Source organism: Cebus imitator, unplaced genomic scaffold (assembly GCF_001604975.1).
Source record: "Cebus imitator isolate Cc_AM_T3 unplaced genomic scaffold, Cebus_imitator-1.0 Scaffold61, whole genome shotgun sequence".
Lineage (NCBI taxonomy): Eukaryota > Metazoa > Chordata > Mammalia > Primates > Cebidae > Cebus > Cebus imitator.
Window position 1 is genome coordinate 9,729,492 of NW_016107376.1, and position 13,792 is coordinate 9,743,283.

A 13,792-nucleotide genomic window follows, 5' to 3' on the forward strand; every position below is an offset into this window, starting at 1 on the left:
AAATGGTGTCTCACTCTGTCACCCAGGCTGGACTGCAATGGCCTGACCTCCGCTCACTGCAACCTCTGTCTTTGGGTTCAAGTGATTCTTCTGGCTCAGCCTCCTGATAGCTGAGATTAAAGGTGCCCACCACCATGCTAGGCTAATTTTTGTATTTTTAGTAGTGATGGAATTTAGTAGAGGTCAGGTCTTGAACTCCTGACCTCAAGTGATCCACCTGCCTCGGCCTCCCAAAGTGCAGAGATTACAGGTGTGAGCCACCATGCCTGGCCCCTTCAACATATTTTTTTATGACTTTCAACTCATTTCCCTGATGTAGAAATTAAACAGTGAGGCTATGACTGTCTCCTAGCACAGTTTTTAATTTCTGCATGAATAAAGGGTCAAATTTAGAACCAAATAAAAATAGATCAAGATAGAGATCTTTAAAAACCATCATTTATTTTACTGATGGTTTTTTTTTTTTTTTTTTTTTTTTTTTTTTTTTTTTTTTTTTTTTTTTTTTTTTTTTTTTTTTTTGGTCATTTACGTATCTGAAGACCCTTATAAAATCAGAAAAATTTCCATACCTCCACTTAAAATTTCATGTAAAATGAACTGATACTCAAATTTCATGGATTCCAGGTATAAGACCCCAGGTTTATTGAGAATCTATTATGTGTTTTACATTGTAAGGGATGCCTGGTATAATCAGTACTGTAAGAGTTTATAGGCCTGTTGGGTGAAAACCCCCAAGAAGCAGTTCAGTAGTAGTACCCTTGCTTGTCATCTCTGACTCAAGGACGAGTTTAGCATTTTGCCCTCCATAGAGGAGGCCTGCAGGCTGTCACGTTTCCCCCTTGAGCCTGGTAGGCACGGTAGGGGAGACATGGAGACAAGTCTGCCTCTCACGGTCATGTAATTTTGGAGGAATTAATTCACCTAGCTGAGGCTTGACTTTCTCTTTGTAACTCTTAACTCAGATGGTTACTGGGAGCATTAGATCATTCAGTCATGAGAAGGGAGCTATACAGACGACAACATGGTGCAATTATGTCTCCCCTTCCGTTCTTGGGAGGGGTGGCATTAGTAAAGAGATGAAGGTAAGCCTCCAGGAGCCGAGCATGCACTGTTCACACCGCCCTTCCCAAAAAGCTCTCTGTTATTTACAGGATTTCAAGTACGCAGCCTGTTATTGTGAATTAAGGTTTATGGATTCTTCATCTCAGTTGTCTGAGTATTACTTGAAATCCTCTCATTTGAAATAAACATGTCAAAATTGCTTTAAAATATATCGTTCATCAAATCAAGAACAGAAATAGTCTTTGTAAAAATAATAATGCTTCCGTACTTATTACAATATTATGATTGGTTACTTCAATAAAAACCATCTCGAATGGAGCAGTGCCTTTTAAATTGGATTGAGTCAAGAGGAGAAGCCCATAATGGTGCCTTTGTCAAAGTGAATGAAAACAAAGGGACACAAGGCACGGCCTGCTGCCCTGATGTGCAGAGCTACACAGCCCTGTTGGAGGCCCAGCTGTGTGGCAGGCCTGGCAACGTGGCGATTTTGTGACAGCAGTATTCCTAAGTACTGTGGATTATGCATCCGTAGCCAGGCCTGGACACCAAGCCAGCATCGTGGGGCTCCCCGTTCCATTGATTCCTGCAAATAGGCCCCAAGGGTCCCTGGCACCAAGCATTTGTCCTGGAGTGTTATACATGATTCCTGCAAGAAGGGGACAGGGAAATACAGTCAAGTAGTAATACAGTGTATCACATTGATGTTCCTCAGATGCCTACTGCATGCCAAGCCCATCCTACGAGGTTGCTACGTGTTATCCCACTTAATCTTAATCAGTAATCCCATAATCCCCTGAGACTGTTACCTTCATGTGGGGGGTGGGCATTGTTTCTAATCTGCAGAAGGATGTCACCTGCAAGGGACAGGTGTTACAAAGATGTTGAATTAATTTTCAATTATTTGGCTTCTTAATAGCATCCGGGGCTTTTGGATCTCATACGTTAGTTTTAAAACCCCATACATAGATTTACAAGTGTAATAACTCAAAAATTTATTTCACTTAGTTGTATAAAATAGGATTGGCTTATTCCACAGGCAACCATTTAGTTTAAAACATTGACATATTTCATTTTAAAGCCTATCTTCCTTACTTTCTTTGAGCCACGAATATCCTTAATCTGTTATCCTAGAAAAATCTTCACTTCTCCCTCTTGAGATATGACTGGCCTCACCACGCTGGCCTGTGTGAATTTGCTGGCTTAGGAAATTAATTATCAGGGCCAGGGTAGACAAGCTATGAAGTATGTACGTTCTCACATTTACATATTTATACAACTAGAAGAGTATTTGCAAAGTTTTAATATTTGGATCATGTCAAAAACTATTAGAACATATTAGAAAACATATTAGAAAAGCTATTCACATGCATAAAATATATTAGAAACTCCATATTTTCTGTCAACGGGTTCCATTTTTTGCTACGCCTATGCTAAACTCTCTCTTGCCCCGATGGTCTGTTTGTGCATCTTAAAGCTCGCTGTTCACATTTGCTTGTTAGTTTCTCTTTTCAGACACTGTAGTATCAGAATATCTACTCTTTTAAGTATTTGAGGGTTCTAAATAGGGAACATTCGCTGAACATCTACTTTGTCCAAGCCATTGTGCTGGCTGCTATGGAGATGTGGAAGTAATAGAATGCTGTCTCAGTATATTTATCTGAAATGTAAAAAAGATAATATTAACATTGTGTTGGCAAGGGTTGTGAAAGGGAAGCTCTTCCAATTAAAATAACAAGAATAGCTAAAAGAAAAACATTTACAAATTAAAAGCTAACTTTTGGTTAGACTTTCATTAAGAAAGTTCCCTTCAGGCCAGACACGGTGGTTCACGCCTGTAATCCCAGCACTTTGGGAGGCCGAGGTGGGTGGATCACAAGGTCAGGAGTTTGAGACCAGCCTGACCAACACAGTGAAACCTCGTGTCTACTAAAAATACAAAAATTAGCTGGGCATGGTGGTGCGTGCCTGTAATCCCAGCTACTCAGGAGGCTGAGGCAGGAGAATTGCCTGAACCTGGGAGGTGGAGGTTGCAGTAAGCCAAGATCGTGGCCACTGCAGTCCCTCCAGCCTGGGTGACAGAGTGAGACTTCGTCTCAAAAAAAAAAAAAGTTCCCTTCAGTTAGCTATTCATATTATTTTACTAAGCTTTTTGCCCAGTGGTACAAGAAAAGTAGCATTCTTTTATTTTTAAAATACATTTTCAGAGATCTTCCACTCTAAGTAGTTTTGGGAAGTTTCATTAAAATTAATATATGAAGTCTTTGTTCAAGAGTCTCTAAATTGTATTTCTGGGAAATTAAACATACATTTGGGCTCACTTTTTAAAAAGTCTTACCAGGGTTTGTCTTGAACTCCTAACCTTGAATGATCCTCCTATTGAGCCCACTTTTTAAAAGCATGTGGCCATGCAAATTCTGGAAACTGTAGAAATCATTTAAATAGACAAAAGTGTACATTTATATTCACTTTCCAGAAGTCTCTAAAACATTGATGGGGATAGGTTATTAAATGGTTTTCTACAATGCCGTTATTGTTTGATGGCAGAAATTAACAGGCCACATCACAAAAACACTGTCCAAATCTTTGCTTGGCACACACTGAGTGGGGAGCTACTTTGAATAACATCAGAAAAGATAGTGTTTTCCTTCATGGAGCAGCAGGAGCCATGGTGGGAGAATGCTGAAGGTCTTCATGGAAATACCCAGGGAGTTAGCAGCGAGATACGGGAAGACAGAGTCAGAGGCCATGAAACCTGGACCAGTGTCACACTGTAGTCATTAGCAAAGGAGTAAAGTGGAGGACAGTAATGGAACAGGCAGAGCCGGGGCAATTTCAGGGGTGAGCATTGGTGTTTGAGTTGGAAGTGGGGTCTCACCTAGGATCCACCGTCCTCTTATTTGATAAGAGACTTTTAAGAAATTAACAGCCTCGGCTTGGCGCGGTGGCTCAAGCCTGTAATCCCAGCACTTTGGGAGGCCGAGGCGGGTGGATCACGAGGTCAAGAGATCGAGACCATCCTGCTCAACATGGTGAAACCCCGTCTCTACTAAAAATACAAAAAATCAGCTGGGCATGGTGGTGCATGCCTGTAATCCCAGCTACTCAGGAGGCTGAGGCAGGAGAATTGCCTGAACCCAGGAGGCGGAGGTTGCGGTGAGCCGAGATCGCGCCATTGTACTCTAGCCTGGGTAACATGAGTGAAACTCCGTCTCAAAAAAAAAAAAAAAAAGAAAGAAATTAACAGCCTCTCTGAGCCTTAAGTTTCTTCATCTCTAAAATGAAAGTAAGAATATTCACCTGACAGCATAATTAAGAAGACGAAATTCAGCAAAGCAGACTTACCCTTCAGCATTTTCATATCCATTTCCTCTGTTGATCCTCAGCCTCCTTTGGAGTAGTGTTACTGTTAGGTACTGGTTCTAGCTCCATGTTAAAGAAGAGAAAACGGAGGCACAAAGCTGTTACTTGTCTGAGATCACAGACCTAGTAAGTGGCAGAGTAAGGACTGAGACTCGAAATATCCTGATTCCAGTGTCTGTGCTTGAGAAAAGCCTGCTAATGCTTCCTAGTGCCAAGTCCCAGCATCAGGCCCAGCTCTCAGGACTGCGCAGAGAAAAAGAACTCTTAATGACTACACACAGTTGTCACCTGCAACAGAATCGATGAAAGAGGTATATCAGAAAACCTGGCTTAGATGGCAGCTTTTCTCCAACTTGATAAACATCCCAACATTAACTTATCACCACCGTAGAGTGTCAGAATAAATAGTATACCTGTGACTTTGAAGACAGGGAAACCAAAGCCCAGATGGCAAATGTGGAGGGACCTGCTTTATCAAACTGGTTTGGTCCTAGAGGTTGCAAGCCATCCCCTTCATCAACAGTTTCCAACAAAAGACTTGTCTCAGTAAATATCTAGTTGAGCACTCTATACTTAAGAAATCAAATCTAAGTTAAGAAAGTCAAGAACATTCATTACTAAAAGATCTCTTTAAAGAAAAACAATGACTGTTGTTTTCCTGAGACCTCCCATGTGCTGGGAAATAATGTACAGTGAGGCAGTTTCCTTGTGGTGTAGTCTGAACTGTTGAAGCCTCTGTGAGCCTTAAGTTTGTGCTGTGTATGGATTGGGGCAATCACATAACAATGAGCTCATCTTAAAAACCTTCATTTAGATTCATCATTGGAACTGTGAGCAGTGAGAAAGGAATGGTCTCAGGACTGCAGGGGGTTTTCTTACAGCTCTTAGTTGCTCCATCCCCGCCGTTTGTAACACAGACAGCTAAGGCACATGCCACAGTTTTTTAAGAAACAAGATAACTCACCGGGAAGAATGTGCTTAAAATCTTATAAAAAGAATAACAAAAGCAAGATAAATCTGGGAAAGTATAAGTAGTAAACAGAATTGGTTGTCTGGGGTTTAGTCCCTAAGCAAAAACAAGATCCTTGAAGTCTTAAAGTTTGAAAATGAGGGAGGAATATCTTGAAAAGGGTAACTATCAGGTGAACATTGGAAGCCTGGCCTCCATTCCAAACCATAAGATCCTATTTCTGTCTTTCCACTTGGACCCAACACTAAATTCATGTCTGGTCCACTTGTGTTCACTAATGGAATGTGCTGTTTCTTGGTGAAGTTTACACGGGGGGCTTTAGAAACATATATAGAGACATGTGTAGATTCCCACTACCTGAATCTGGCAAGTGCTTCAAGTTGAGTTTGTTGGAAATTCATTTCTAGAGCATTTGTATTAATGGGCAGAATTACTTGGATTAAATTCTCCGATAAAAAGACATAGAGTGACTGAATTTTTTTAAAGACCCAACTGTATGCTGCCTACAAGAGTCACCTCACTTTTAAGGACACACACATATCAACTGAAAGTGAAAGGTTGGAAAAATGTATTCTATGAAGTAGAAACCAAAAGAGAGCAGGGATAGCTAAACTTACGTCAGACAAAATAGACTTTTAAGTCAAAAACAATATAAAGAAACTTTATATAATGATAAGACAGCAATTCATCAGGAGGATATAACAGTTGTAAATATACATACACCCAACATTGAAGCAGCTAAATACATAAAATATTGAAGGATCAAAAGGGAGAGAGAAATTGCAACACAATAATAGTATGAGACTTTGATACTGTACAGGTCATCCAGACAGAAAATTAATAAACATTGGACTTGAACAATACCATAGATGAAATGGACCTGACATTTCATACAACAACAACTGTATACACATCCTTCTCAAGCATACATGGAACATTCCCCAGGATAACTCAAATGTTAGGGCACAACACAAGTCTCAGCAAATTTTAGAAGACTGAAATTATATCAAGTATCTTTTCAGACCACAGTGTTACGAAACTAGAAATCAGTACCGGAAGGTATTTTGGAAAATTCACGCATACATGGAAATAAAAAACGTGCTTCTGAACAACAAATGGGTCAATGAAGAAACTAAACGGAAATTTAAAATATTTTGAGACAAATGGAAACACAACTTATTAAAATGTATGGGATACAGCAAAAGCAGTTCTAAGAGCAAATTTATAGAATAAACACCTACATCAAAAAGGAAGAACGATCCCAACCTAACATTGCAACTCAAGGTACTAGGGGGAGGCAGAAACTAAGCCCAAAGTTGGCAGAAGGAAATAAGATGAAAACAAATAAATGAAGTAGACTAGAAAAATAGTACAAAGATCAACAAAGCTATAAGAGTTTTTTTTTAAAAAAAAAGAAAATCAAATCTTTAGCTAAACTAAAACACAAAATCAGAAAGAAAAGATTACAACAGATACCACAGAAACTATTAAGAACAAATATATGCCAACAAATTGGATGACCTAAAAGAAATGTATAAATTTCTAGATATATGCAACTTATCAAGACTGACGAAACAAAATCTAAAAGACCAGTGGGTAAGGAGATGGAATCGGTAATCAGATTTCCATCAAAGAAATGCCTAGGACCTTATGGCTTCATGGCTGAACTCTACCAAACATTTAAACAACTAATACCACTTCCTCAGATTCTTCCAAAAAAGTAAATGAGAGGGAGATACTTCCGGACTCTTTTTTGCAAGGCCAGCATTATCCTCACACCAAAAGCAGGAAAGAACATTGCATACATACATACAGATATACATACATAGCAGGCCAATATCCTTGATGAACAAAGAAGCAAAAATCCCCAATATCGAGTTCAACAACACATTAAAAGGATCATCCACCATGATCAAGTGGGATTTATCCCTGGTTTGCAAGGATGATTCAAGGCACCCAAATTGACAAATGTGATAAGTCATTAACAGAATGAAGGCCAAAAACCATATGATTATCTCATTAGATGCGAAGAAAGTGACAAAATTGACAAGTTTATTAAAACAGTTTGTTGCTGTGTTTTTTCAGTTCTAAATAGCGATCATAGCTAACTCCTACTGTGCACTAACTTCATAGCAGGTGTGTTTTAAGCACTTTACAGGCATAATTCAGTACTACTCAGAGTTCTGATAATTTTATTTTCTTTTTTAATTATCAGCCAAACCTCTTACTGATTTGGTTTAGTTTCAGCTATTTGTGTGTGTGTGTGTGTGCCCATTGATGCTAATATAAGCCATAAATTTTCATGCAATTTTAATCTGATTATTATTTCCTTTTAAGTTTTTTAAGGACTGGTTTCATTTGGTAAAAGAACCCTGTGAGACTGTCTTCTTCCATCCCCCTTCAAAGGCTCTTGTTAGTTTCATACAACCAAAATGTGATAATGTTTAAGGAAACTGGTCATTTTCAAGTTCCTATAATAGTGGCCCTCTTGATGATTATGTTAGTGTTAACAAATAGGAAGAAAACATGCCAGATCCTTCATAAAATAAATGAGGCTTGTCATACAGAGGTGAAACACGCAAGACAGACCACCAAATTATTTAAATGTTAATGTGTGATAAAGTGGGCTACGTAAAAAAAAAATTCCTCAAGAAAACAATTAGGCATGCCACAAAACTGGGAGAAAAGCTTCTCAACACACGTGTCTGTCAGAGAACTTACATCCACATCACATAACAAGGCCCTGCAAATTAATAAAAGTCAAGCAAATTGCAAATTAAAGATAGGCTAAAGATGTGTACATACTATTCTCAGAAGAAGGTACATGGATGACCAGGAGGCACATGCAAAGATGTGCAGCATCTTTAGGCATCACAGAAATGAAGGCACGGTGGCTCACGCCTGTAATGCCAACACTTCACGAGGCCGAGGTGGGTGGATCACGAGGTCAGGAGATTGAGATCATCCTGGCTAACACAGTGAATCCCCGTCTCTACTAAAAATACAAAAAATTAGCCAGGTGTGGTGGCATGCGCCTGTAGTCCCAGCTACTTGGGAGGCTGAGGCAGGAGAATCACTTGAACCTGGGAGACGGAGGTTGCAGTGAGCCAAGTTCGCGCCACTGCGCTGTGGCCTGGGTGAAAGAGCGAGACTTCGTCTTAAAAAAAAAAAAAAGACTGATGATAAATGTTGGTGAGGATATGGAGCAACTCAGACTCTTCATGCTGTTAATGGGAGTGCACAGGGATACAGTCCCTTGGGAAAACTGTTTCTTGTGAAGTTAAATATAGAACTACTCTGTGACCCAGCACTTCTTTGTGTTTAAACAAGAAAAAAATTTAACAAAGATTTGAACAAAAATGTTCATAACATGCTTATTGATAGCATTTTTATTATATGAAACCTCCAGACTGGAAATAGCCCAAGTGTCCTTCGGAAAGAAAACAGGAATTGAGGTATAGTCTATAGTCATAAGGAACTGCTACCGAAGAGCTCAGTAACATGAGTGAATCTCCAGCACAAGGGGGTGTACTCTGCATGGTTCCATTTATATGAACTTCTAGTACAAGCAAAACTACAGCATTAGAAGTCAGAATAGTGTTTACCTCTTGGGGTGGAGGTGAGATATCTTGAGGGGATGTGTTTGTGGTGTATCCAATTGTCGAAAAATCATCCCGCTGGAAAATTTACATTTCATTTGCTCAGTTTTTAATTGTTTCCATTTAAAAATGTTAATTTCGTTCTTGGGACCAGAAACCTAGAGCTATTTGTATTATGACATCTTCTGATTTATAGTCTAAATCAGGGCTCCCCAAACCCCAGGCTGGGTACCAGTACTGGGCAGTGGCCTGTTAGGAACCAGGCCACACAGCAGGAGGTGAGTGGTGAGCGGTGAGCGGGAGCATTCCTGCCTGAGCTCTGCCTCCTGTCAGATCCATAAGGCATTAGATTCCCATAGGAGCACAAACCCTACAGTCAACTGTGCATACAGGGATCTAGATTGCGCGCCTCTTAGGCGGATCTAACACCTGATGACCCAAGGTGGAACAGTTTGGTCTGGAAACTCTCCCTGTCCGTGGAAAAATTGTCCTCCACGAAATCAGTCCCTGGTGCCCAAAAGGTTGGGGACCACCGACCTAAGTTATTAAAATTTAGCAAGGTGCATCTTTACTACTTACAATGTCAGCTGCATTTCTAGTCAATGCCTTAGCGCCTTCTGTCAAAGTTCCAGTCACTGGATTTTATATCGTTTCATTCAAAATGTGTAAAAAGAATATCCCTTTTACAGTTGGAATTCAGATAGAGAGAAATACATTTTTATATCATTTTTGTTATAAAAGAATGAATGTGAATCTAAACCAAGATTATTCTAGAGACAACAGTGTTGCTATAAATCAATTAACTAGGACCTTTTCTTTTCCTGAAAGGTGTACAAGGGAGAAGAAGCCACATTCCAAATCTCAGGCCTCCAGACCAACACAGACTACAGGTTCCGCGTATGTGCATGTCGTCGCTGTTTAGACACCTCTCAGGAGCTAAGCGGAGCCTTCAGCCCCTCTGCGGCTTTTGTGTTACAACAAAGCGAGGTCATGCTTACAGGGGACATGGGGAGCTTAGATGATCCCAAAATGAAGAGCATGATGCCTACTGATGAACAGTTTGCAGCCCTCATTGTGCTTGGCTTTGCAACGTTGTCCATTTTATTTGCCTTTATATTACAGTACTTCTTAATGAAGTAAACAAACCCAACAAACTAGAGGTATGAATTAATGCTACACATTTTAATACACACATTTATTCAGTTACTCCCCTTTTTAAAGCCCTTTTGTTCTTTGATTTATATACTCTGTTTTACAGATTTAGCTAGAAACAAAAATGTCAGTGTTTTGGTGCACCTTTTTGAAATGCAAAACTAGGAAGAGATTAAACTGGATTTTTTTTTTTTTAAGAAAAAAAAAGCAAACCAGATACCAAAAGCTAGCTTTCTTATGTTTTCCTTTAAATTTTCAAATTTACCTTCATTCTATTTTCACTGATGTCTTTTGCAAGCCTTTGAATTTTGTTTTTGTTACAGTTTAGTAATTTATATTCACCAGTCACCTCTTATGTCTTGCGCATCTATATCTGTAAACATGAATCACAGTGTGTGTAGTTACAGGGCTCGGATTTCAGTGTTGTCAAGAGTATTAGCACACAGCAACAGCAGCATACAGAAGATGTGTTCACTCAGATAAGACTGCCCTAAACAACCATGTCGTCACTCAGTTATTTAACTGTGTTTAGCTCATTTAAATCAAAATGTGTACTTTAATCTAAAATGTTTTAATCTGTATTTCTTATAATTTTAACACTATGAGCTGCCTGTATAAGAAATCAAGTAACCAAAATGCACCTATAAATTATGGAGCATTGTAGATTTTACTACGTCAATTCATAGCAGTAACTTTAAGAGGGCATTGTGCAATAGTTAGTTGTTTTCTTGTTCAGCTATTTTAAAGGCTGCTTTAACTTGTTTGTCTTTGTATATAACTACTTCTAATCACTAGAGTTATATATTCTGTTATGTTTAACCAGAATTATATGACAAGAACTGGTGACAGTTTAGTGCCTCTGCCCATTGTCCATGATTTACACTAATTGTGAGCAGTCTTCTTATGTGTCAGCTCATTATTTTTGAAACATTTGCCTTTAGGCTGTTCTTTGAGGTATCAATGAAGTGATTGAATTTCAATACCTTAATTCAGTGCACATAATACTAATGTAACAGCAGATGAAAATGCATAAAAGAGAATCATCTACATTTGTAGTTCCTATTTCTGTGGGTTTGCCTGGCCATGGTTGGAGAGGGAATGGTGATTGATGGTAAACACAAGGTGTTTGGGGGTCAAGAAGCCTAGATTCTCTCCCTGGATCTGTCACTAACTTGCTGCGTGACCTGAACACGTCACTTTACCTCTCTGTGCCTCAGTTTTCCCATGCATGAAAAAATAAAATGAAATAAAATGGGGATTCTAATGTTTGTAAGTGCTTTGAGATCTTTGATCAACAGGTGCTATTGGAGTGCAAAGTGTTACTCTTACGTGTTTATTTTGAGTCATGAGATAATCAATTTTAACCCAAAGTCATTGGATTATTTATATGAAGTCCATAATGTTTGAGTACCTCAGGGACATTTAAGAGTTGGAGGTGCAAATATATTCCAAAAGGGTGCAACAGACACAGTGTATTCCCCTGCTTCTGTTTTTGTATATTTTTGCTACTTGGTTTTTCTTGATCATAGCTATTTGTGCTTGGTGTTTGTTGTCTAAGATGCAGTATCCTGTACTAGCTTATAATATTCCCATACCAAAGTCATGGGGAAACCAACATTATTTTGTTTTTGGTTTATTTATACTATATTCTGCATACAGTACTTTAAATGCCAATTACAGTGCAATCTTTATTTATTGTAAAATTTTTAAATGTACTTATGTACTAATTTTCCCTTGTAGCATGTTATATTTTTGTGTTTTATACTTTTGTAATTTTAGGTCAGTCTTGTTCCTTGGCAACATCTGTAGTATTATTAATCTTCTGACATTTTCTTGTGTTTTTAAAGAGATAAGAGCATCTAGTGCATTAAATGCCAAAAAAAAAAAAAAAAAATCCATTATCAGTGATTGAAAGGTTTACATGTACCCAAAAACCGTAATCATCTCTTGGAAGAAAATGCTAAGATCAATGAATTATTCTGTGTGCCTATATTGATGTAGTGAGTGCTAGAGAGTTCTGTATTTTATTATTGACTATAATAATTAGTTTAATTAGCTTTGCAAACTGATGGCATCAAGGTAAATATATTTTTTGCCAAAGTCCTGGCCTTCCAAAACTCATCCCCCTATTTAAACGTGTGCTCTGACCCACTATGATACAGCGTCTGCATTTTCTAAGAAAATTTCATGTAGGTGTTTTGGGGAGAGGTATTTTTTAAGCAATGAAAATTCAACTGGGTACAAAACCTCTTCTATGGGGGTTGGGGAAGTCTCTTTTTTTCAGACACTTCAGAACTGCTGCTATAAACAAATTCTCTGAATTGGTTGAATTTTTTTTATAGTACTTTAGGCCAAAATTTATATGAATATTTGCTCTTCTTGAGATTTTCATACTATCATTTAACGACCAGAAAGCTGAAGTGTGTGAAATACAAGCTGACGGCACTTTATTTTATTGCTCTCCATTATTTGGTATTCATTATATTCCTACAGTCAGAAAATTATTACTCTCTATGGCACTGTTTTCTATCACAGATATGTATATGTGATATTGATATATAACTACATATATTGCCATTACACACGAACAATAAAATAAAGTGTTCTATTAACCCGATCTCTTTGCCCTTTTGCTATGTGAGGATTGAATGAGTGGCCTTCTGACGCTCCGACTCTTCCCTGTATGTCAAACTCATCCCTGGCACAAGAAATTCCAGTCGTGTGAAGCAAACTGCCCTTTGTCCTCAAAGAAATTGTTGAAAACTTTTTTTTAAAAGATTTTTTGCATATTCTCTGCCTTGTTCTTCTCAACTTGAAATGTTGGCATTTTCTAACCTTGCTTTGTCGGCTACAGTAATTCAGTATTCATGTCAAAATTGAGAAGTGCCCTAATTGAATGTGTTTGAATGTTATCCTTGCACAATTCTTTAAATTGAAAGACAAAATGTTTTACCTCACTGTTGGACATACATTCCAAACTTTTCAACTCTAGGAGAAAAAAAAAAAAACATATGTTTTCCTGTATTGTAAATTTTAGACTATTACATATACATTGTATTAAAACTGCCATATCAATTTTAATGTATAGATTTTGCAAATACTATGCTATATGTAATACCTAACTGTATCTGTAGTGTATATGTAATATATTTATGCCCAATAAATGTTTTAATTCTTTCTGACTTAAGTAGGGTTTTTCTGCCATGAACAGGATTGCTTTTGTTGTTGTTGTTACTTTTTAAATACTTAAAGCACATCCAGAGACGTTGAGAATGCACGTGTGTTTGGAGGCCGGCAGGCGGCCTGGGGCATGACGTGTAGCGCCTTTTGCAGAAACGGCGGCAGCTCAGCTCCTGCTGACCGAGGCGTTGCAGGACTGTGAGCCACAATCACATATGTCCATGTTTCACAAGAAGCTGAAAATCCAGATTTCCCCCATGGGCCAACTAAAACGTGATTGTGGGCTGTATAGGCTGCCAATGTAATCTTTTATCAGAGACTCTGCAGATAATGTACCTTTTCGCCTAACATTTTATCTGGAGTCCAGGTCTCCCTCTGTTCTCCTGGCACTCTGGGTGCTTCCTGTCCCCTGACAAACTCTAGACTCCTTTCCTACAGGTCTCATTCAACAGCAACAACAACAGCAATG

At 38.5% G+C, this 13,792-nt stretch overlaps 1 protein-coding gene across 2 annotated transcripts in view; it reads left to right on the top strand.

The window, feature by feature from the left end:
• Positions 1-13,327, top strand: part of FNDC3B (fibronectin type III domain containing 3B) — a 374,192-nt gene extending 360,865 nt beyond the window's left edge. Inside the window, exon 26 of one of the 2 annotated variants that reach the window (XM_017529886.2) lies at positions 9,820-13,327. In XM_017529886.2, coding sequence (XP_017385375.1) covers positions 9,820-10,131 — 312 coding nt within the window. In that variant the 3' untranslated portion in view covers positions 10,132-13,327. The remainder of the gene's footprint in view (positions 1-9,819) is intronic. The other variant, XM_017529887.2, reaches the window with a different exon arrangement.
• The last annotated feature ends 465 nt before the right edge of the window (positions 13,328-13,792 follow it).